General features: G+C 30.9%; 1 protein-coding gene across 8 annotated transcripts in view; it reads left to right on the forward strand.

Moving 5' to 3' along the window:
- The window catches only part of Cngl (Cyclic nucleotide-gated ion channel-like), a 444,433-nt gene that overhangs the window by 387,165 nt on the left and 35,243 nt on the right, over nucleotides 1–22,025 (forward strand). For 6 of the 8 annotated variants that reach the window (XM_076400452.1, XM_076400454.1, XM_076400450.1 and 3 more), the window contains 6 exons: nucleotides 4,698–4,859; nucleotides 13,886–14,124; nucleotides 16,727–16,862; nucleotides 17,038–17,148; nucleotides 20,037–20,182; nucleotides 21,129–21,266. In XM_076400452.1, the coding sequence (XP_076256567.1) occupies nucleotides 4,698–4,859; nucleotides 13,886–14,124; nucleotides 16,727–16,862; nucleotides 17,038–17,148; nucleotides 20,037–20,182; nucleotides 21,129–21,266 (932 nt within the window). The remainder of the gene's footprint in view (nucleotides 1–4,697; nucleotides 4,860–13,885; nucleotides 14,125–16,726; nucleotides 16,863–17,037; nucleotides 17,149–20,036; nucleotides 20,183–21,128; nucleotides 21,267–22,025) is intronic. The other 2 variants (XM_076400451.1, XM_076400457.1) reach the window with 1 other exon arrangement.

Raw genomic sequence — 22,025 nt, forward strand, 5'->3', positions numbered from 1 at the left:
AAATAGCCACAACAATTTGCAAGTTAGAATTGTTTTATTACATTTACGTTGAACAATTTTTCCACACAATTTTTTTTCAAAATTTATCCTGAGTTTCTTCTATTACTGCCAGGCTGTATTTTTCTTTTTAAAATTAGATTTAATAACTACTTTCCCCTAAAATAATAGTTAATATTCATTCTATCCTCGTAAATTCTAATTAGCAGCATTGGTAATTAGCAGCATTGATCCATACGGCCACAACAAAACAATTTCATTCTGTCTCTTTTACTATTGCAGTCGCCGTTCAAATCAATTACTAAATTATTAATTTCTAATCTACTGAACACTTGTTAACGATTCCACCGTGCATGTCTTTTTCTATCTGTCTGACGTAGTTTATCCGAAGCGAATGTGTTATTCTAAGCAAGTCATGCCTGTTTCCACCATGGCATCTCCAGCCGTTTCGACATAGTGTTTTCCTTTTATTTTTTAACAATCAAAAAGGATTTTATAGCTTATCGTGACAGATGATTAAAAGGGGACCTACTAACGAAAATTCCAAGACTGGACTACACATCGACGACGAAGCCGAATGTTCATGGCCATAAAGTTGACCCGTGCATGTGAAGGCATCAGCAATGTATAGTATAATAGGAGGTGCAAAATCCGAAAATGAAACTGTTACTGGAGAAGCCGACGTCAATTACACATATTAAATGACGTAATAACAACGTATTTACTTCGTTAATTACTGAAATAAAATAAAAGTTGGGTATTAACGTTGAATATTATTGTCTTAGATAAGTATTCGCTCCACATCTAGTAAACTATTTTCAAATATTATCTAAAGGGGCTAATAAATTAATCCCTTAATATGTAAAAATTGGCACATATAAAAATATATATATTTAGTAAAAAATTTAAAAATAAAGGAAAAAATAAAATTTGATAATATATGTATAAAACACTGTTTCGTGGTAACGTGAGCCTTAATAATAATATTAAATAATTCCCAACATAGAACCTTCATGTATTAAAACAAATTTCATTATTTTGTAGTGTGGTGTTTTCATTATGCTTAAATTCCAATTGGCCGCCTTTCCTTGAGTTCAGTTATTAAACAAATCCCTTTCAGAACAGCCTACTTGGTGTTATTTAATTTTATGTGGTTTAAATTGAGGATAGAAACGGATTTTGCAAATTTAATGATGAGGGAGAGACGAACTTATCCTTTAAGTTTTATTTCGACCAAATTTAAAATATACTGCTTATTTAAATTACAAATGCTTTTAAAGTAATACATAGAAATGAAAAAATATATATCCACAAAGCTTAGAAAAATACAAGTTTTTTTTATCTAAAATTATAATAATAATTAATAAATTTATTAATCTAAAAATTACCAAATGCGCCTATTTTCCGAACATTTAAAATATGAAGTACAAATATTTTCAAACCGTATTTTTCATAATATTTTTCTAATTTCTGTTTAAAAAAAATACAAATTACAAAATGTTGTCAAGTATTACGCTATATATATATATATATATATATATATATATATATATATATATATATATATATATATATATTTATTACTATCTTCTTTATTAATACTGCTACTCCTATTACTCCTACGAGCTATCTCATGTTTTCTGTAATTTTCCTCTAAAGCATGCATTGCAAGATTTTGAATAATTTGCCTCGCATATGTTGTGATGGTTTCTGGCAACCAACGCATTTTGTTACTAGTGTGACAGTAACTTAACAATTTAACCAACACCACAGTCTCTGTATTGCCTACATTAAAGATTCTCATATTTAACGGTCGCTATTTTACTTACGAAAACTATCGAGAAACCAATTTGTATTCGTCACCAAATGTTATTACTAAATTAAACCATCATTGTGTTGAACTGTTATAGCATATATCATATCATTCACAACATTTAATTTGGTAGTGATCTGAGATTATGAAGCAATAGACTTAAAATAAGAATATTGTTGCAATCAAATACAGTATCAGTGACGATCCTTAACTGCATTCCCAAAAAATTAACTGAATTCAAGAAATATATAGTAAAATTATTTTCTTGTCTGCTGGCGACATTAAAATGAAAAGTCGTTTATTGAAATGTTCGTTAGATGGATTAGAAGACGCTTATTCGAGCAGAATCATCATCAGAGCACGTGAATTGGATTTGTGACTAAAGAAAATAACTATATCAGACAGATTACAAAGGCTTCTGCTTGTGCCTTATCATTTAGGTGGTTAAGTAAGCAAGCAAAACTGCTGAGATTGGCCAGCAACTGTAAAAAATTATATCAGTGGAAGTGGTTAATAATGATGAAAAAATTGGAGGGCATTATAAAAAAAATCCTAATAAAATTGCAAACATTTTGGTGTATATACATTTCTAAAATAACTTTTGTTTTATTTAAAACACTGTGGTATATAAGATATCTCATTAAACACACTTTGTATTCTTAAAGTAAACAAGGAAGTTAAATAATTATATAAGTATGTTTTAATTTATCAAGTGGTTAATAACAAATTAAAACTTGTCTCTATAACAAGATTGTACGGTTATTAAGAGAATATGCAACATTAGATATTTAGATCCAACAAAGTTACCTGTACACGGAGTTAACAGTAAAACAACTACTATGTGGTTGTACAAACCACTTTATTACGTTCATCCTTAAGTGCATGTATGAACTTCTTGTGTCTTCAGTGTAATAGACACATTGAATTAACATATATTAATACGCATAATTACGCACAAGAAATGTATTAATTAAATCTGCATAATGTTTTTCCTCTGTAGGACATTAATACACTAACTAAATAATGTACAAATCGTAACTGCGTCATTGTTTGTAACAAATCGTAATTGTTTGTCACTTGATTTACGATTGCAAATCAGTTCACTACATGATGTGTTTCTTTAAATTATTAAATAAAAAATACGCTTTTTCAAATTAAATTTGATTTTTTTTATTTAAATTACAAAGGAAATAAAATTTCATTCCATCAATAATATATAGCACATATTGATTTATCAAACATTTGTGTGTAATGAATGTGTAATTAATTAACTATTATAGTGTCCTAGTGATCGCCGAGTGGGCGAAATTTGACCACAATTTATTAAGTTATTATATTTCTCGCATAAGAGAGTAAAGAGTATAATTTAAAAATATGTATTCCCACTAAAACTTGTTTTGAAAACCTCTTCTATATAAAATCAGAAATACTTGTGATATATAATATTAACTAAAGAAAACATATTAAAACGACCAAAAATTAAACATTTTTTCTTCAGTATAGAAATGTATATTAAAGGGAATTTATAACTACTAAATGATTTATTAATTTCATTGATTGATAAACAATTGATAAAAAGCTAGTATTAAAATAGCATATATGAAATAGCTGCATATTTTATAGTATTAATTATTAACGTATTTACCAAAATTATGTGTATCAAAACATTATTAAAATAATATTAAAATTATTCTTTGACTTAAAAAATAAAATGTCATAGTTACCTATTTTATTGCATTAATCGTTACATACTTTTATATTTATCAACAATCGATCTTTAATATGGCTTTCCTGTCAATCTGTTTATTTTTTTAAGCTATTACTATATGTAACATTCTAGAACCTTGCCCTTTTTAATTTGGTTTCTATAGCATTCGTTAGTATACTGCTTTCTACTTTGTCTTGTATCTGACATGGGTACTTACAACTCACGAACTAATAAGGAACTAATTCTACTAAGCTATTTTATAATTATTAATATTATTTACAATGTTGTAATATTTGGTTGGTGCTTTGTTATGAAATGCATTTATTAACAAAATCATTGTAAACTTTTTCCAAAACCATATCAATTACTACCAATTCTTAATTCAAGAACAATTTTTCTCAGCTGTTGCATTCACCAAACATCGAATTAATTGAAATTCTTAAAATTTAAAATGGAGTGATTAATGTTTATATTGTGAATCTGAAAAAGCTGCTTGTAAAAATCTAAATATCTTGTAAACAAAGAGGACAGACGATACCTGTTATTCTCGATATAATGTTAATCTACATTAGCATGCAATTTTCAAATGTCATGTTTTTCTTTCACAGCTGAGTATACTTTTAGATAAAAGGACACATAATAGTTTTTTTATCTAAATTTGACATAACTCTTCAATAGTTTCAATAATAAAGTGAAAACTGAAAGTAATATAAAATCATAAACAACACTTAAATATAGACAAAACCGTTTAGTAATATTTTATCACGTTTTCTTTCCGTTTCATATCGATTCAAATACAGAACTTTTGAGAGATTTGTCTTTTGGCCGATTTAAAATTGCTCTGCCGGAACAACGTTGCCAGATTTTTATTTAAAAATTACGCATCCGTGGTCGGTTTACGTACAAAACAGGCGGAGATTAATCGACCATATAAGAATTTGAGTGGGCAGCTACATGACCTGGTCGAATGAAACTAGAGCCTAAAATATTTGTTTATATATTTTGTGTTAGACAAAGTCTTCGTTAAACCGATTAATCTATAGAATAAGATGGTAGTGACTACTTATTTAAAATCACATCAAGATTTTAACTAATTTTTTTGATCCAAGCTTATTACTAATATTTAATTATAGTTATACCAAAATTTGCTTTCCTATAAATCGCTATGTTAACTTTCAGGTTCCAGGAGGTATGAAACGAAGGGTACTACGGTGGTACGATTACTCGTGGTCAAGGGGAAGAATACAGGGAGGTGGTGACATAAACACAGCCTTAGGTTTGTTGCCTGATAAACTTAAGACAGAATTAGCCCTTCACGTCAATTTAAGCGTCCTTAAAAAGGTAAATATAATCTTATATATAAAAACAAACTCCCGATGAAGATACTTTTCCTATCTTTTTCTATCAGTTGCTATATATTGGATATATTAATATCACTAGTAAATCTAAATTTTCGTTAATTAGTATTCAAGATATTTACTTATTAGGTAATTTTATTATTAGTTGTTTAAATTTATTATTTCTTTTTAAATATTAATTGTGATATGTTCAGTTTTATTAATATTGACTTATATTAGCAGCATATTCAATATTTATACAGCAATTCAAATATTTATACTTTAATATTAGTTCTTAACTAATAGAATATTCTTATGCTAATTTTATACTTGAATAAATAAAAAGCATTGTTATATAAATTCATACTAAATATAAGTTTTTTATGACTTTTTGTAGAATGCTTGTTGATTGTAGCTCACTATCTATTTAATTCTATAGCAGTACAACTGTAGTACTTCTTCCCGTTAAAAAAAAATTACAAAATAATCAGTAATCATAAACACATGAATATTTTTTTAAGTAACTGAGATTATATCACTAAAAACACTCTAACTTGTAAAGTTTTTGTCGGAATAACATGAGACAGGAGAACATCGAGACATAGATCATAGGCATAGAGTATCATTTAAAAACTGATATAATTCATGAATCATGAGTTTGTCAACACGGCTCTATATATACCAGGAATTTACTGATAATATTTTAATAGAAATTCAAAACCTCTTTAAAATTAGAATGTTTCGGTTTCCGTTAACATTTTATATGTTATTAAAAACATTATTATTTAAACATAATTTATTTAAATGACCAACTAAATGAAATTATTAAGAAAATTAGAAATCAGGATAATTTAGATCATTGTTTCGAGCGAACACTTATATCGAAATCCATATTCCATCCTGAAATATTAAATTCGGCGTACTTAATGCAGGCCCTTAATCCAACTACGTAGACTTTTCTATTTTAGGATATGACCTTCGATTTTGTTCCTTCCCCTTCCATTATGTCTAATGGATGCGTGGTTTTTAAATTTAATTCTTAATGCAAATAATACGGACACGTAAATTATATGGTATATTCTCTATTTCATTTTAATTAGGCTCTAATTCGACAAGTTTCTGAAGAAATTGAAGCATAATGGAAAGCTAGTAGCTAAATATGACAGCAAAATATACCAAAATTAATATTAAATATCTGTTGTTATTTATTTATTGTATAGGCAAAATGTTTCATAATTTTTTGTATTATTTAATTATTATATTGTTACTAGTCGTTTCCGACTAACCTCATAATTTGTCTTTAAGATAACTTAAATCTAGGTATATAACTAGGAGGACCCATCGGTTCTATCTCAGTCTCTGGTAAAATAATATTGTTACATGTTACTACTGTATTTTTTATTAACTGCACTTCACTACACAACACTACACCAGATCAGATGTTTTGATTCTTTTAAGTCTGCGTTCGGTTCTGGTGGTATACGAAAGCTGCAATATTTTAATATTGTCATGAGAATGGAGTCTTTTCTCATGCCCTCTCGCAATTCTCTTCATTTCTTGACTGACTATGGGTATCTGAAGGTCTCGATGTAGGTAGTCAGTCTGTAGTATTTGGACGCGCCCACAATACTTCTCAGGACTTTTTTCTGAAAATGTGTATTCACTTCATTATTGACAGCTATAATCGCTGTATCATCAGCAAATGTAGCCATCCTAATATTCTCCATTTGTGGTATATCACAAGTGTAAAGTAGATAAAGCATTGGTCACAGTACACTTCCTTATGGTACACCTGCTTTAGCTTCTTTTATTGTAGAGTAAACTTCTTCTTGTTTCTATTCTAAATATTCTGGCTGTAATGTACGATTTTAATAGTTCGGTGTGTTGTTTTGGTTACATTTTCTGTAGTTTATGAACAAGGCCTTCATGCAAAACCTTATCGAAGTCTTGTGCTACCTCTAAGAATATACCTGAGCATAATGTTTACTTTCGTATGCTTTTTCAGTAACATCTGTTATTCTGTGAAAATGGTCAATTATTGAATGCTTGTTAATAAACCCAAACTGGTGTGTTGGTATTATTTTTTTTCTTTCTATGATCAGTTTTATTCTTTTCAAAGGGAGTTTTTCAAAATCCTTGTATTTTACTGGCAGTAATGATATAGGTATCTATAGACTTTTATTTCATTTGGCAACTTTCCAGGTTTTGGCATCATTGTAATTTCCGCTATTTTCCAAATGCCTGTGATGTTTCATAAATAGTGCAAAATTATATTTGCGCGCAAGATTGTTGATATTATCATTACAGAGAATAGACAAAATCAAATGACATACAAACAATATGTAGTTGTTAATAACGTTGAGTTACCATTTGCTTTTAAAACAGACGCAATTGTTTGCGGAATGGAGTCTGAATTGTTTCTAACGTAATCTTGTCCCATTCTTGTACCAAAATATGCGCGAGTTGCTTCCTTGATACTTTATATGGAAAAACCCTCAAACCAAGGCTGAAACTTTTTCGCTGTGTGTATACTGAGGATGTTGAGGATATTCATTCGCAGTAACACAGCTAGTGATGTGAATGAGAGGACAAGCAATACTACAATATTGCCGACCAATTCATAGCGGTAGCTTCCGCATTGACCGTAGGAAGCAGGCAGTCCAGATAGTAAGCGGCTTTTGGGGTTTTGTATGCACAAACCCGCCCCTTTATAGGAAGCAATGTAAGCAATGATTTATCGGACCAAAAGGAGAAAATTGTGAACAACACTTTGAGATGATGCCCACGCTATTGCTTCATCAAATGTTTTTTTTGTAAACTGCGCGTCAACCATTAGTTTTCTAATATCAGGTCCGACAAATATTCCTGCATATTTTTGCGTATTTTGCGTCATTTACGATTGATCGCTTTGACAACGTTCTTGATAAGACAAACTTTAATGTCACGAGTTGACAATAAAACGCCCTATGGGTTCACAAGTGGTACAGATGACAAGTTTAACAGGTACGACTCAGCCACACCCTTTCTCACATAATGATGATCAACTACACGGCTGACTCACAGGCATAAAAAACAGCAAAATTTCTCGAAGCCAGATTGCATGCCAACCGATAAATCAACAACCTGTAATGAATGTTTTTTTTTTTTTTTTTTTTTTTTTTTTTTAATTACTCTTCGTGAGTCCACAATCTGCCCTATTGGCAATAAGTATTTCTTCTGTTTATATTATATATACATGGCATGTAGAAAATCACTTCATTAAGCAATCTTCTGTATAAAATATTAACTTAATTAATTAGACTTATTCTAATGCTTATTCTAAACTCTACATATGTCCAGTAATCAGATCAGGTGGTGTTAAACGTTTTAGTCTACGCACTTCACTATCACGTCGCATATTTAGCTGATTAGCGAGTACATTGGGATGCACTGACACTCTTTCGAAGTACTTCACACAAACACGTTGGATTACACTCGTTACATGTTCTAGAGGAATATCGCGTTGTATCACTTTATTTGAAATATAGTACGGAGCATCAACAATGGCACGCAACACCTTATTTTGGAACCGTTGAATGATGGATATATTAGATTTGCTAGCGGTACCCCATAGTTGAATTCCATATGTCCAAATGGGCTTGAGTATAGACTCATACAGCAATACCTTGTTATCTAATGATAACTTGGATTTGCGCCCAATGAGCCAATACATTTGATATAATTTTAGTCCTAGTTGTTTCCGTTTAGAGAGTATGTGCTTCTTCCAGGTTAGGCGTCGATCTAAATGCATACCAAGATATTTAACATGCTCTGCTTGGGGGAGTTGACGATGATTGATATTTACTGGTGGACATGTTCTTCTACGCAGGGTAAACGTTATATGCGTGGATTTTGATTCATTGGCTTTAATGCGCCATGTCTTCAACCATAATTGTATTTGCTCCAGGTGGGTTTGTAGGTTTATTGATGCTGTGACTGGATCTTCATGGGATGCTAAGATTGCTGTATCGTCTGCATATGTTGCCACAGTAGTTATTTTTGTGGTGGGCAGATCAGCCGTATACAGAAGATACAGTACTGGACCCAGTACACTACCTTGCGGAACTCCTGAATATATGGGATTTAATTCGGTATGTTCATCGCCTTGATTTACAATAAAATGTCTGTCAGTGAGATACGATTTCAGTAGCTGATAGTCCGGATGAGGGAGAAGTTTCTTTAGTTTAACCTGCAAGCCCGTATGCCATACTTTGTCAAAAGCCTGAGATATGTCTAGGAAAGCAGCCGAACAATATCTTTTGGCATTTAGGTCAGCGTTTATTTGGTTTACAAGTCTATGCACTTGTTCTATAGTCCCATGCTTATTGCGAAAGCCAAACTGATGTTCTGGAATAATTTTTCTTTTTTCTATTATATAGTTTAGTTTTTTTATGTATAATTTCTCGAAGACTTTCGAGATTATTGGTAATAAACTTATAGGTCGGTAGGAGGTCACATCTTCTGGTATTTTTCCTGGTTTAAGTATCATTAATATTTTAGCTACTTTCCAGATGCTAGGGAAGTAATTAATTCGTAGCATAGCATTAAATATATATGTTAATAGTTTTATAGCCTTTTCTGATAATTCTTTTAAAATTTTGCCAGTAATTAAGTCATAACCAGGAGCTTTTTTAATATTAATCTCTCTCATTATTGTATGTTTAACTTTTTTGACCGTTAATTTCTCGTGCGGTAAATCCATTTGAAATGGCGAATCTAGAAATCTAGTAATTTTATTTTCGTCATCTTTATGTAGCTGAGACTGGAAAGGTTTAAAAACATTTTTTAAGTGTTTTGAGAAAATGTCGGCCTTCTCTTTATTGCTTCTCGCCCAATTATTTTCGCTTGTTTTAATAGGTGGGTTATGCTGCTGGGATCTCCTAAGCTTTTTTGTTGCTTTCCACAACGAATAGTCTGTAGCCTCAGTTGATGTCAAGTTTTCTAGGTATTCTTGAATGCCTTGGTTTTGTTCAATTTGAATTAGATCTCTCGGCTGTTTTATGGCCCTATTAAATTTTCTTTTATTCTCTTCAGTCCTTTGCTGTTGCCAATTTCGTCGTAACTTTCTTTTTTCTGCTATCTTTTTCTGTATTGTACATGATATATGTGTATTTTTTCTTGGAAATGTTTCACTGTTGGGAGTCGCGGAATATGCTGCCTCCTATATATTTTTTGTAAGATTTATTGCTGCTATTTCTATATCCATTTCAGTTTGTAACGGTAAGTTTACAGAGATATTTTGGTCTAAGTTTTCTCTAAATGAGGGCCAGTTAGTTCTATTATTGCACAGAGAAGGGGTTCATCTTTGATGGTAATTTTTGAAGAAATTGTTACTATTATTGGTGAATGATCAGAAGACAGGTCGAAACATGATTCTGCCTGACACTTTTTTGGATCAATATTTTTTGTAATACAGAAATCTATTGTATCTGGTTTTTTATTTCTGTCTGAAGGCCAATATGTTGGTTCACCAGTAGAGATATGTTGTAAGTTATCTTTCCTTATGGCTTTGAGCAGTTCTTTACCTTTTGAGGTTATTATTCTTGAACCCCACATTAAATGTTTTGCATTATAATCTCCTCCTGCTATAAATCTATTACCTAGCGTACTGAAGAATTCTTGAAATTGTTCTGCCTTGTTGTTATGTTTGGGTGGGCAATAAATCGCAGAAATTGTTAATGGTCCATGGGCTTCCTCTATGGTTATACTGGTGGCTTGCAGGTAGTCTTTGCGGAATTTTTCTTTTTCGAAATGCTTTATATCATCTCGAATTATTATGGCTGTACCTCCATGTGCTTTATCATCAGGGTGATTTGTATGATAAAGCTTATATTTAGGAACTTTCAGATAATTCTTGTCCGTAAAGTGTGTTTCGGAAACCATCATAATGTCAATATTTTGTTCATTTACGAACATTTTTAGTTCCCTGGCGTGTTGTTGGAGCCCATTGGCATTCCAGACGGCGATTTTGTAACTATTGGTTTCAGGCATTAGGCAAGTTTGCTTACGACGGTTGTGAGTAGACCAAGCATCGTACTCATTTGATCCATTAGTTTGGCCATCATATTTTCTAATCTTGAGATGTTGCTAGTTTCAGTAGGTTGAGATATTGTCTCTCGTTTTTGTGCTGAACCATTTTCAACTATTTGGGCATAAGTTATGTCTGGTTGACTTGTTCTGGTAGGTAGTGGTAGATTGGTAGTAGTGGATTGTTTTTGTTGATGCCTTTTTTCCCTTAAGGCAGGATAGAGTTTCTGCTGTAGTTGCTTGTGGACTGCGCAACCCTTGTAGTTCGCTGGATGATTTCCGTTACAGTTAACACATTTCACCTTTTCATCGCGAACTTTACGAGTACAATCTCCTGTCTTATGTTCTCCTGCACATTTTACGCATCTATATGATTTGCGACAGTAAGTCTTTGTGTGCCCGTGCGCTTGACACCTTGTGCATTGTGGTATAATTCTTTTTATATGTGGTGGTTCGCATTTAATAATATTATTTTCCAGTTTGGTGATTTCATACACCGCCTTATTATTTCCATTAGGTTTTATGTCTATATAAAACATAGGCAGAGGTTTTTTTGTCGTGTGATGTCGTATATTGTGAATATTTACGACCTCGTGGCCTTTTTCAGCTAGTGCTACCTTGATGGTGTTAAAGTCCGTCCCGTGATGTAATCCTTTTAATACGAATTTAAATGTTCTCTCGGATTTTGGCCTGAATGTATGGTATTGGGTGTTTCTTTCATCTAATTCTTTTATAAGAACTTTAAAGTGATCCGCTTCGAACAATTGGATTTTAATTGTTTCATAGCTCACTGTTTTAATTGTGTAGTTCGTAGTAATGGTTTTCAATAAGTCATGGATGTTTTTTATTAATCCTACCTTATAGACTGTTATTGGTGGTGGTTTGGGAACAACTTTTTCAGGGCTTGGTTGTATGTTCTCTTCAATTTCTTCCGACAGGTTGCTAAAACTGTTTTTTGTCTCTATCGGTTTCTGCAACCAATAGTCACTGATTCTTGTTTGTTTCCTCGCGATTTCTTCTTCTGGACTTCTCAATCGTTTTTTGTTAACGACTGTAGTCCATTCTGATGGTGGAGTTTGCGTTATTGCTGTTTGTTCTAATCTTATATCAAAGTGTGCAGGTGATTTGGTTGAATCGCTATGGTTTGCTATTTTTTAATATTTTAATATTTTATTTAATTTACTTCCAGAGGATAAAAAAAATAAAATAAATACATTGTTTATTTCACGCACTTCATTTTTCACTTACGTTATTTTAGCACTAGTTTTTTACTATAAATACTATAAATGAATTTCAAAAGGACTGTTGTAAAATAAGATGAAATAATTTTAAACACTAATAAAAATGAGATGCAGTCCTTTTGTCTGGTCACGTAAACACGTATTCACTACACTTTAGGTCCACTGAGAGACGGATAGCCGTATCTGTTATGCGTTTTTAACACTCAATTAAATAACCGTAATAAAATACTGGGTTTTTTAAAGAACGGTATCTTTTTATAGCTTGGACCGTTTTGAAAATACGTCTTCACCCTACGAAGGTTGGAACTGAACTTGTAATGAATGTAAATCAATTAATATTTCGTAATTAAGTATAATTAATTTATTTATTAACCTATAGATCACCATAAATTCTCCATTGACTCACACTGTATTTGTTCTCTGCTAAAATTGTAACTATTATAATCTAGTATGCATTAGCTGTACAGCATAAACAATCGGAATGGATTATTTTTTATTTCCAGTGTGGACTAAAGCCACCTTCAAACTATACTTAGAACCATCTGTAAATAAACGCCATTCAATTCTATCATATGGCGTATTCATCATATCAAATAAACCTTTGATATAATTGCAGAAACAGATATCATTTTTTTTTTGGAGAACGAGTCAAGACATTTAAATTCCCGCAGCCGTCGTCTAGAAAGAAACTCTGCCTTTTGTTTCGGCAAATGCAAACCTCGAATCAAATCACTCAGTTCAATTTGCGAAATTGAATGATTTTCATCCATAACGGAATCGCCACCATTGGTCGCCAGTGATGAAGATAAAGTTCTTCTTGCACTTGTACCTCGACAAATTGGTAATGGATCACTGTGCCTACATGGAGCTGGCTTCGACACTGATGATATGTTAGTATCATTGTATTGTACTATTTTTTTTATTTATACTGACTACATTCATGAAACATATGCAGCTATCAACTACATGATTTTTTCTACTCTCCCCATAACGTTGGCGCAAAAAATGAAAAATATACAATCTCAGCAGTGACCACTTGTGCAGCTTTATCCTGCACGCCTAATCAAACAATTTCGGTACCCACGTCTTATCAGTTTTTACTACAGACACACAAGAAGGAACTCCATACTTTACTACAAAAACCAAAGTACTGCAAATAGACATCTTTGAGTGCATTTGTCATGATTTCTGCCCATTTACCAAGCATATAATATTCGGAAAGGCAACGAAAATACTTTTAATCGACTTTGCAACGTTTTCTCTGCATTTTCACACGTTCTGAAGCACAATCAAGTAGCACAAAAACAAGTTCCAAATCATGTTTAAGACAACGTCTTCAGCTAACAGCCAGCATAAGAGCGGAGAAGTGCTATCATGTGCAAACTCGAAAATTAGAATCAATTTTGACACACAGATTGAAGATTCAAGGCATCAATCAAACTAATTAATAATGGTTTTCAACTGCTCGGGTCCAAAAGTTGACCCGAATTTGTAAGGTTGTAGTACTTGGCCTAACATAAAACATTATATAAGGAAATGTAGGAAAAAATATAATTTCATGCTACAGAACCACCAAACCAAACCGCCCTTTTTTCTACCTAACAGAAAAGGTATAATTAATGTGACTTGAATTTAATTTATTTAGTATACGAAACAGAACAATTACGCTTACTGAAACAAGGCCGTTATAAATTGCCTTATTTTAATGATATCTTGTTTTCAGGTCACGATATTTCAAGAGTGCCAACCAGAGTTCCTTAGAGATTTAGTTTTAAAAATGAAAGCATATATTTTTACTCCGGGCGACTCAATCTGTAGAAAAGGCGAGGTAGCTCGCGAAATGTTCATTATAGCCGACGGTATTTTAGAAGTTATCAGCGAGACTGGTAAAGTGTTGACGACGATGAAGGCCGGCGATTTCTTCGGCGAGATCGGAATACTGAACTTGGACGGTCTAAATAAGTAAGTACGAAAAGTTTCAATGGAATAAAGTGGTAGATCTTGAAAACTAAACCCATTATGCATCTTATGAAGTTTTGCGATTTCATAATAGCGTAATTACGCTTACTCTGTTTTAAGTGTTATAAATTTATTTTGAACTAGAAATTTAAAAATATGCTCTTCCCTTCATATTAACACTCCTTATATTCTCAATATTACTAAAATTTGACCAATAAAGAATTAAAAATTAATTTTACACTGTTGTACTCTATACTATGTATTTTTTATTATTAAAACATTGTATAGTATATTTTTATTTAACTACTTAAGCTAAAGTTAAGAATAATATTTATACACTACAAAAGTTCATGTGGTTTCTTTCACCCCTATCACCTAGCACCTGCGTGCTAACCAGTAGCGGTATTGCATCCACATTGCTGTTCTTCATACAACCCTTCGCTTTCAAGGTCATAGTCATATTCTTAAGCTCTTCGTTGGTTACGTAGCGATAAGCATTGGTAATTATTTGTAGAGCCACGTCCATAGGTGCAAATGGCCTTCATGATTAACTAATAATCTCTCTGATTTTAGGTTAAGTTGAGAGCATCTTCCGACTAACCAGTCCAGTTGCTTCATTTTGATTCTCTGCTCTTCTACTATTACTGCATGTCGTTTAACATCGTGTTTCCAATTTAACCTATCATCGACTTGTATGCTGAGGTATTTAGCTGATTCTCTTTAAATTTAACTGATTCTGTAAAAATATTCCGTTTCTGTATTTATTTAAAGCTAAATTCAACATACTACAAGAACAAGATAACCATTTTCACATATTTTTTCCAATTCAGCTGGCCATTTAACCAATATTCATCATCGGTCACTCTTCAACTCGAATGTTTTTCTTAATAGTTCGTCAAGGGAATCTCTGAGAATCTATAACTCTAATGTATGCCTTGTGGTCAGTACATTTTTACTTTCTATTTTATACGTATAACATTTTAGAAGCACTTAACTGAACCAACATGATTACTTAACACAGCGATGTTAAAAACAGTGCATTTTTACAAAAAAGATTTACAAATCTTAAATCTAATGGCATTTATAGTCTAATAATCTAATCAGTAATCAACATAATAAATTCTAACTCAAGATTTCATTTTACAAATAATCAATAAAACTATTAAAAGGCCATTTTTTCCATAGTAATAACTATCAAGTTAACTTATTATATTAGATGTCGTATTTTGATCAGCAATATCTATTGGTGACAATACTAAGTTATCAATGTAAACGACAGTTAAGCACCTTAGCCTTACTGCAAAATTCTATAGTTTTCACTTTTATCTACATAAAATAACAGTTTTTAGTATTATTGAGTATTATTGTGCATACAATTTATCATAAAACACTAACCATAGAATGGTTAATTTATGATTTTGTATATGACGATTTAAGTGGGTATCAAAGACAAAAAATAGAATAAAAGAGTGGGTCAACTCGTGGATAGTCTCCAGAGCTACATTGTTGTTTTGAGCGGAAATCCGTAAATACGGTATCTTTATAATATTATTTAAACTACTACCAACTGATGACTTTGTCACGAGCAACAAATTAAATTTGTTTTGTTCGTAATTTAATTTTGTGCATATGTCACAAAATTATATTATTATTTTTGTATCGTTTGGGCTCAGCACCGCCTTCAAAGTGTAGTTAAAATTAATATTATAAAGAGATAAATAAATTTAGGTATGTATTAAGCTAAATTGTGTATATATAGTAGAATATAATATACGTGTAGTAGATAGGTTAAATAAGGTTTTTGTGTATTTTTATTTAGTTATTACAACGATAATTATGTACATATTTTATATTAAAATGTTTTTTTTTGTGTTAAAAATCCAAGTTTTATTATTTTTCACTTTTTGAGTGAGTTCCTTCTATATTTTTTAAATTTATTTTAAGTCAGTTAAATTTTTTTGTATTACAATGGGTATACCAAATAAAGTTGTAGCTATGAGGCAAAATAGGAACATAGGAACAATAATTGAAAATAAGGAACCCTTCAGGCACCGGTGTCCGCTACCTAGATTGGGTGATTTGACAAATGTTCTAACTAAATTAGAACTACAACAAAAAGTTTTAATCCCACCGGGAATCGAACCCGCGACCTCCGCTGAATACTCTAAACATTACGCCATAGAATCAGTCGTCTGCAGTGTTTCTACGACTGCTCATATGATATGGTCAGTACTTAGAAAACCAACTGAATGACTTTTGTACTGAACAAAGATCGGCAATAAAATTATACAAAAATATCAGATTATTATAGATAAAAAATATGTAAAAACATTGTACGTGTCTTTGAAATTTGAGGATTTTCATCGATTTTCCCGGATTACATCATCAGATCCTCCAATCAGATCTGACAATATTTGGAAAAAAATACATTGTAATGATGCTTCAAATTAAAAAAAAATCTTTCAAAACTAGTTTATACGCCTTAATAATTACTATGCATAAAAATATAACATAAAAATAAACTGTCATGCCTGAGAAGTTTTAAACCTCCTGTTTCAAGAAAATCCTAATGAGCGAACTAAATAAATTCATTATGCCATTCCAGACGAACTGCGGATGTTAGATCCGTGGGATATTCGGAACTGTTCTCGCTCTCTCGTGAGGACGTCCTAGCTGCAATGAAAGATTACCCGGAAGCTCAAGAAATCCTGCAAGCTTTAGGACGGAAACGACTGATGGAAGTAAGTACGATAAACACTAAAAAAACGATCTTTGTTTCCTATCTTTAATCTCGTCTTTTTGGTTTCGTTTGCCTGCTTTAATCTATCAACGACCATTTAAATTATGTTTCCCATTTCTCAAAAGCGTTGCTTCGTAGTGTGTTTTTATTAACCGACGTGCTGTTCACATCTACAGCTTTTGCAGGTTAAAGCCAGTGCCAAACACCCCCCGAATCATAAGGGAGAACACCATCAACATGGTCAGGACAACAAAGGACTAGTTGATAAATTAAAAAATGAAGCCAAGGTTTGTTGAATATTATCATTATATGACTAAATACTTTCATAATAAATAAATAAAATGTTTCATATAATTCTAAATAATATATACAGTGAAATAAATAATTATTGCTGTAGCAATTAATAGACATCATTAATTACATTAATTTGGTAAGTTAATAACAATTAATAATATATCAATTCTAATAATTTAATTAGGTTACACATCAATTTATAAAAGAAAAATTTTGAAAAACTATATACAATTTATAAATATTAATGAAAAATATAAATAGATTTTACAATTATTATTAAAATGCATATAAAATGTATATTTTCTGATTTTTGAAGTGTTTTATTTCAATATTAACAACACCAATACGTTTTAAATCAGTGAAATTATTATTTTAATCTCAAATCTCCTGTAAATAATGGATCGATTTAGCTCTGAAGAAGCATTTTGACCGAAGCTCGCTTTTATCTTAGAAACCACTGTCATATTTGGTATAAAAATCTTTAAATGCTGATATAATGACTAGATAGTGTGAGTTTTGAATGTTGAACATTTATTTGTTTATTTATTTGTTCCCGTTTTAAATAAAAATACCATACAATTTATAACGATTTTATAATCGGAGTACGCTACATTAATATACAAACTGATTGAAATTCCGGCCAACTTTAGTTCCAACAACATAGTAATGAAATAGTTTTCATTGTAATGAGATGAGAGATTCAAGGAGATAAAACTAACTATATTATTAGACTGGATTTGACTTAATTACAAGATAAATTAAAACAACATTCCTGGCCAAGAGATCATTAAATCCATTGCTTCTTTTAGATTAAAATATGTACATAACATATAGAAAATAGCAGAAATGTTAATGAAGTCTGATCCAACAAGTCAATCTGTTTATTACCTTAACTTTGAAACTACTTACTACTTACTTACTCATCATTCTTTGTCCACGTCAATTTTACAAATAAAAGCATTCAACGCATCCCTGTCAGGATAAATGATATCGAAGTAGCCTATAGCGACAGCCACAAGCAGATTACAATGGCTCATATAAAGAAGAATAACTGAATATAAAATTTAGAAAAATGTATTGGCTGCTTGGAAGAAATTCTGCCTTATCAAGATGCAATAATATACTTCTGTATAAACAAATCCTTCAAACATTCAGATGTCACGTTGTAGGTAAAAGAATAATCTGGTCTTATTCAGCGGTCCCAGAACAAAGTTTGAGGAGTGTTGTTAATGCAACGTAGTATCTCACAAATAGTGATCTCCATAAAGATTTCGAAATGGACAGCATCAACAGGCCATTAAAAAACTTGCCTAGAAATATGAACAGTATTAGTGCAAAATTAAAGCACAGTTCTAGTGAAACCTAGTGGGACGCTAAAAGATTTTAATAATGTAAATATATTTAGTTTTTCATAGTAATTTAGCACTGCGTTTTTAGCACTGAATAAGTATTCTTCGCATTGTAATTTTTAGTAATATCACAGAGATATTATTTATAATAAAAAAATATTTCAAAGTTTTCTCTTTTCATGCCTGGTAGTTCATCGACTGAAAACAGTCGAAACAGTCGATAGTTGCAAAACCGTCGAAAAAGTCGATAGTCGCAAAACAGTCGAAACAGTCGATAGTAAAAAGGCACGGTTCGACTGTTTTTTTTTCAATTCGTGATGTCAAACGAAGATGTACGAATCCTTTCCTGTATAAATTATGAGCGAAGAAAGGACGGAGATAATTGCTTGGAGCAGTTAAATATGTGTTTATATTTTCCAACGGTAGTATAAGCGAGACGGAGATGTACATATTTCTTTACGTATTAACTTTAAAAAAAAAGGAAAAAATAATTACTGAATTCTATGAACATGCAATTAACAATTTCGTTTTAAAGGAAGTAGAAATACTTTTATATTTGAATGTTCTTTGGATGTGTAAAAAGGAATGGAATTTTTATATGGAACGGAACAATACCCCTCAAATATTTTATTGAATTTTAATATGTTAGTTGCTATTTTTAAATAATATACTATAATAAATATAGTATATACAATAAAACTTTTAAAACAACCTAAAAACTAAACATGTACATTAACGATAAATACTAAATAAAATTTATATGTTTAAATAAATAACCTAATCATAGAAAAAAAAAAAATTCATGACATAATTAAAAATGATCGCATGATAACTACTAGAGCTTTTATAATAAAGTAAATGCTTTATCTATTATTGAACGGAAATATTTTTAACAAAATTCGAGAGAGTAATCGAAATATTACCTATTATTGTCATAAAAACAGTCAAAAGTATTTTACTATTTATCATTCATAATTTAACTAAACTAACTAATTTAATTTAACTAACATAAAACTATATATATTACATATAAATCTATGTAAGCATAAATTGGGTACATTTTTGTCAAGGTCACAGCTAGGACGACAGAGCCAGAACGTAAAAAATCAGTCGAATAAAACTAGTAGAACCAATAATAGTAACTAAAAGTACACGACTGAAACGGTCGATAGTAAATAGTAACAAAATCAATCGGACCGAATATAGCGACTGAAAGCAGTCGACTGAAACAATCACTAACAAAAAATTGTAAAATCAGTCGAACCTAAAATAGCGACTGAAACAGTCGATAGTAAAAAGTAGTTAATTACTAAACAATCGATAGTTAATTTCAGTCGAAAGTTCCCAACGCAAAAAATGTGATTAAAATTATAAATGATGATAATTAAATGTATAAAGTGTTATGAAACAACTATCAAAAATAAACATCTCATCTTTGTAATAAGGGCCATTGTTGTTGGCCACGAAAACGTTTATTGTCTAACGGATCAAAAGGCGGCATAATCGGAACTGACGGGAAGGAAATGTTTCAGGGATTAAAGAACGCTTTAAAAAAGACCAGGACCCATCATCGCCGCTCGCAGGAGAGTTTAGAGTTGCAGCCACTTCAACCGCAAACTCCGAACCAGACGAATGGCAACGGAACAGCTTCCAAGGGCACTCTGAAAAGGATGTCAAGGTAATGTGGATTAACTGCATGATTGAATTCCTTTTCCTCTCCTCATTCCTTTTTTGTGAAACCAATTTTAATCTGACCAATGTTTTAACCATACTTTGTTTTTCGTTTGAAGTTTATTTAATTTCCATAATAAATTATTTTAAAGCTGTTTTTAGAAAACATGATTCAATCAATTAATATCGGTATAGCTTATGTAGCTTATTCACCTAAATTTAATAAATAATAATTGTACTCGTAATATAATTTACGTGGCTATCATTTTAGAGCGAAAAATTATTTATCCAGAGAATAAATATATTTCTGCGTATTTTAAAGCATTTATACTAATATTATGAATTAATATTAAGAGATTCTTTGAAAAATGATGGCTGTATTGAATAAATTTGATACCCGTTTCAAAGCTTCTAGCGTTATTATATTTATAAATAGATCTATTCAATGTTGTAATTATGTTATTTGGCTTTAGAAGCTCATAATATATAACAACAAGCTTAGTTTTGATAAATTCTAAAGACCATAAGCTGAATATGAATGATTTATATCATTTAGAGTTATTGCACCAGATCGACTTTTTATTATTGATGCCCACACATAGCAAAAAACCCCTGTAAACTTTTTAGCAACCATTTTTTTGCTTTTAAGTGACCTTGAGTACATTTAAGTGTTTGCGAACTGGGATATATTCAGTATTCAACAACTTGAGAACTTCACTTTATTTTTGATATTAATATTGGTCGAGTAATACTTCCAATCCATCTGAAATCTGAATATTTCTAAATTGACCAGCAACTCATAATACTGAAGTCAATAACAGCATTTTTCATTGTTGAAGTGTATATATCTTGGGTTTTATTGGCTCATAATTCGGCACCGTTTGGGCCTAAGAGCATTATTTTAACCTCTAATAAATCCATGAAAATTAATTCACTATGATTTTGCATTTTAGGGTAAAGTCTCATGATCTAAGCCAGGATCACGGAGATGGAGAAAAGAAAGAGAGAAAAGACAGCATTGCTCCAGAACATGAAAAGACTCATTCCGTATCGCCATTAGGTGCTGGTCTTCCATTGCTTCAAAGACTAAGGTATAAAATGACAATTTATTAATAATTTATAAAACTTATTGAGTTAGTTTAGATAATTTAGTTAAATATATGAAAACAATAATATAAACTTAAATTATACTAGCATACAAATATATGGTTTGTAGTAACAAGCGACTGTTGTAGTTACCAAAATACAAAATAAAACGTAAATTGATAAGAAAATATCTAAAATGTGATATGTAAATAGTATGACAATATATGTACATGCTCAAATTTAAAGTTGCATATTGTACTTCTATTTTGATTTAATGGAGCATAAATATCTTCATTCCGTTTCATTTAATTTCATTTCGATTCATCCAGATATAATAATATTTGAAGCCATATTTCCAGCTTCTATTATAATAATACATAGCGGAGAAAATCTGTTTCACATTTTAGTTAAACATGCCTTAAATTATATTTTAATATACTCTTATATATTAAGACATATATTATACATTAATAATAAGTGTGTAAAATTACAAGTATAATTAAATTGTTATAATTTAATAAAAACTTATCATTCCTTTTAATCAGTTACTTAGTTAAGTGATTCATTTTAATTTTACCTTTAATTTTTATTTTAATTTAATTTTTTTCCTTTAATTCTTGCGTAATACAGGCACTTCCTACTCTCTACATTGATAAAAGACATTTTAGATTTTTTTTAACACTTTTTATATTTTAAAATTGACAAAAATTATTCAGATTATATTATCAACATCGTTCATATAAATATAAAAAATAGCATTTTTT

Source organism: Rhynchophorus ferrugineus, unplaced genomic scaffold, assembly GCF_030347505.1.
Source record: "Rhynchophorus ferrugineus isolate W39M unplaced genomic scaffold, kcgeb_rfMv2 rfM3, whole genome shotgun sequence".
Lineage (NCBI taxonomy): Eukaryota > Metazoa > Arthropoda > Insecta > Coleoptera > Curculionidae > Rhynchophorus > Rhynchophorus ferrugineus.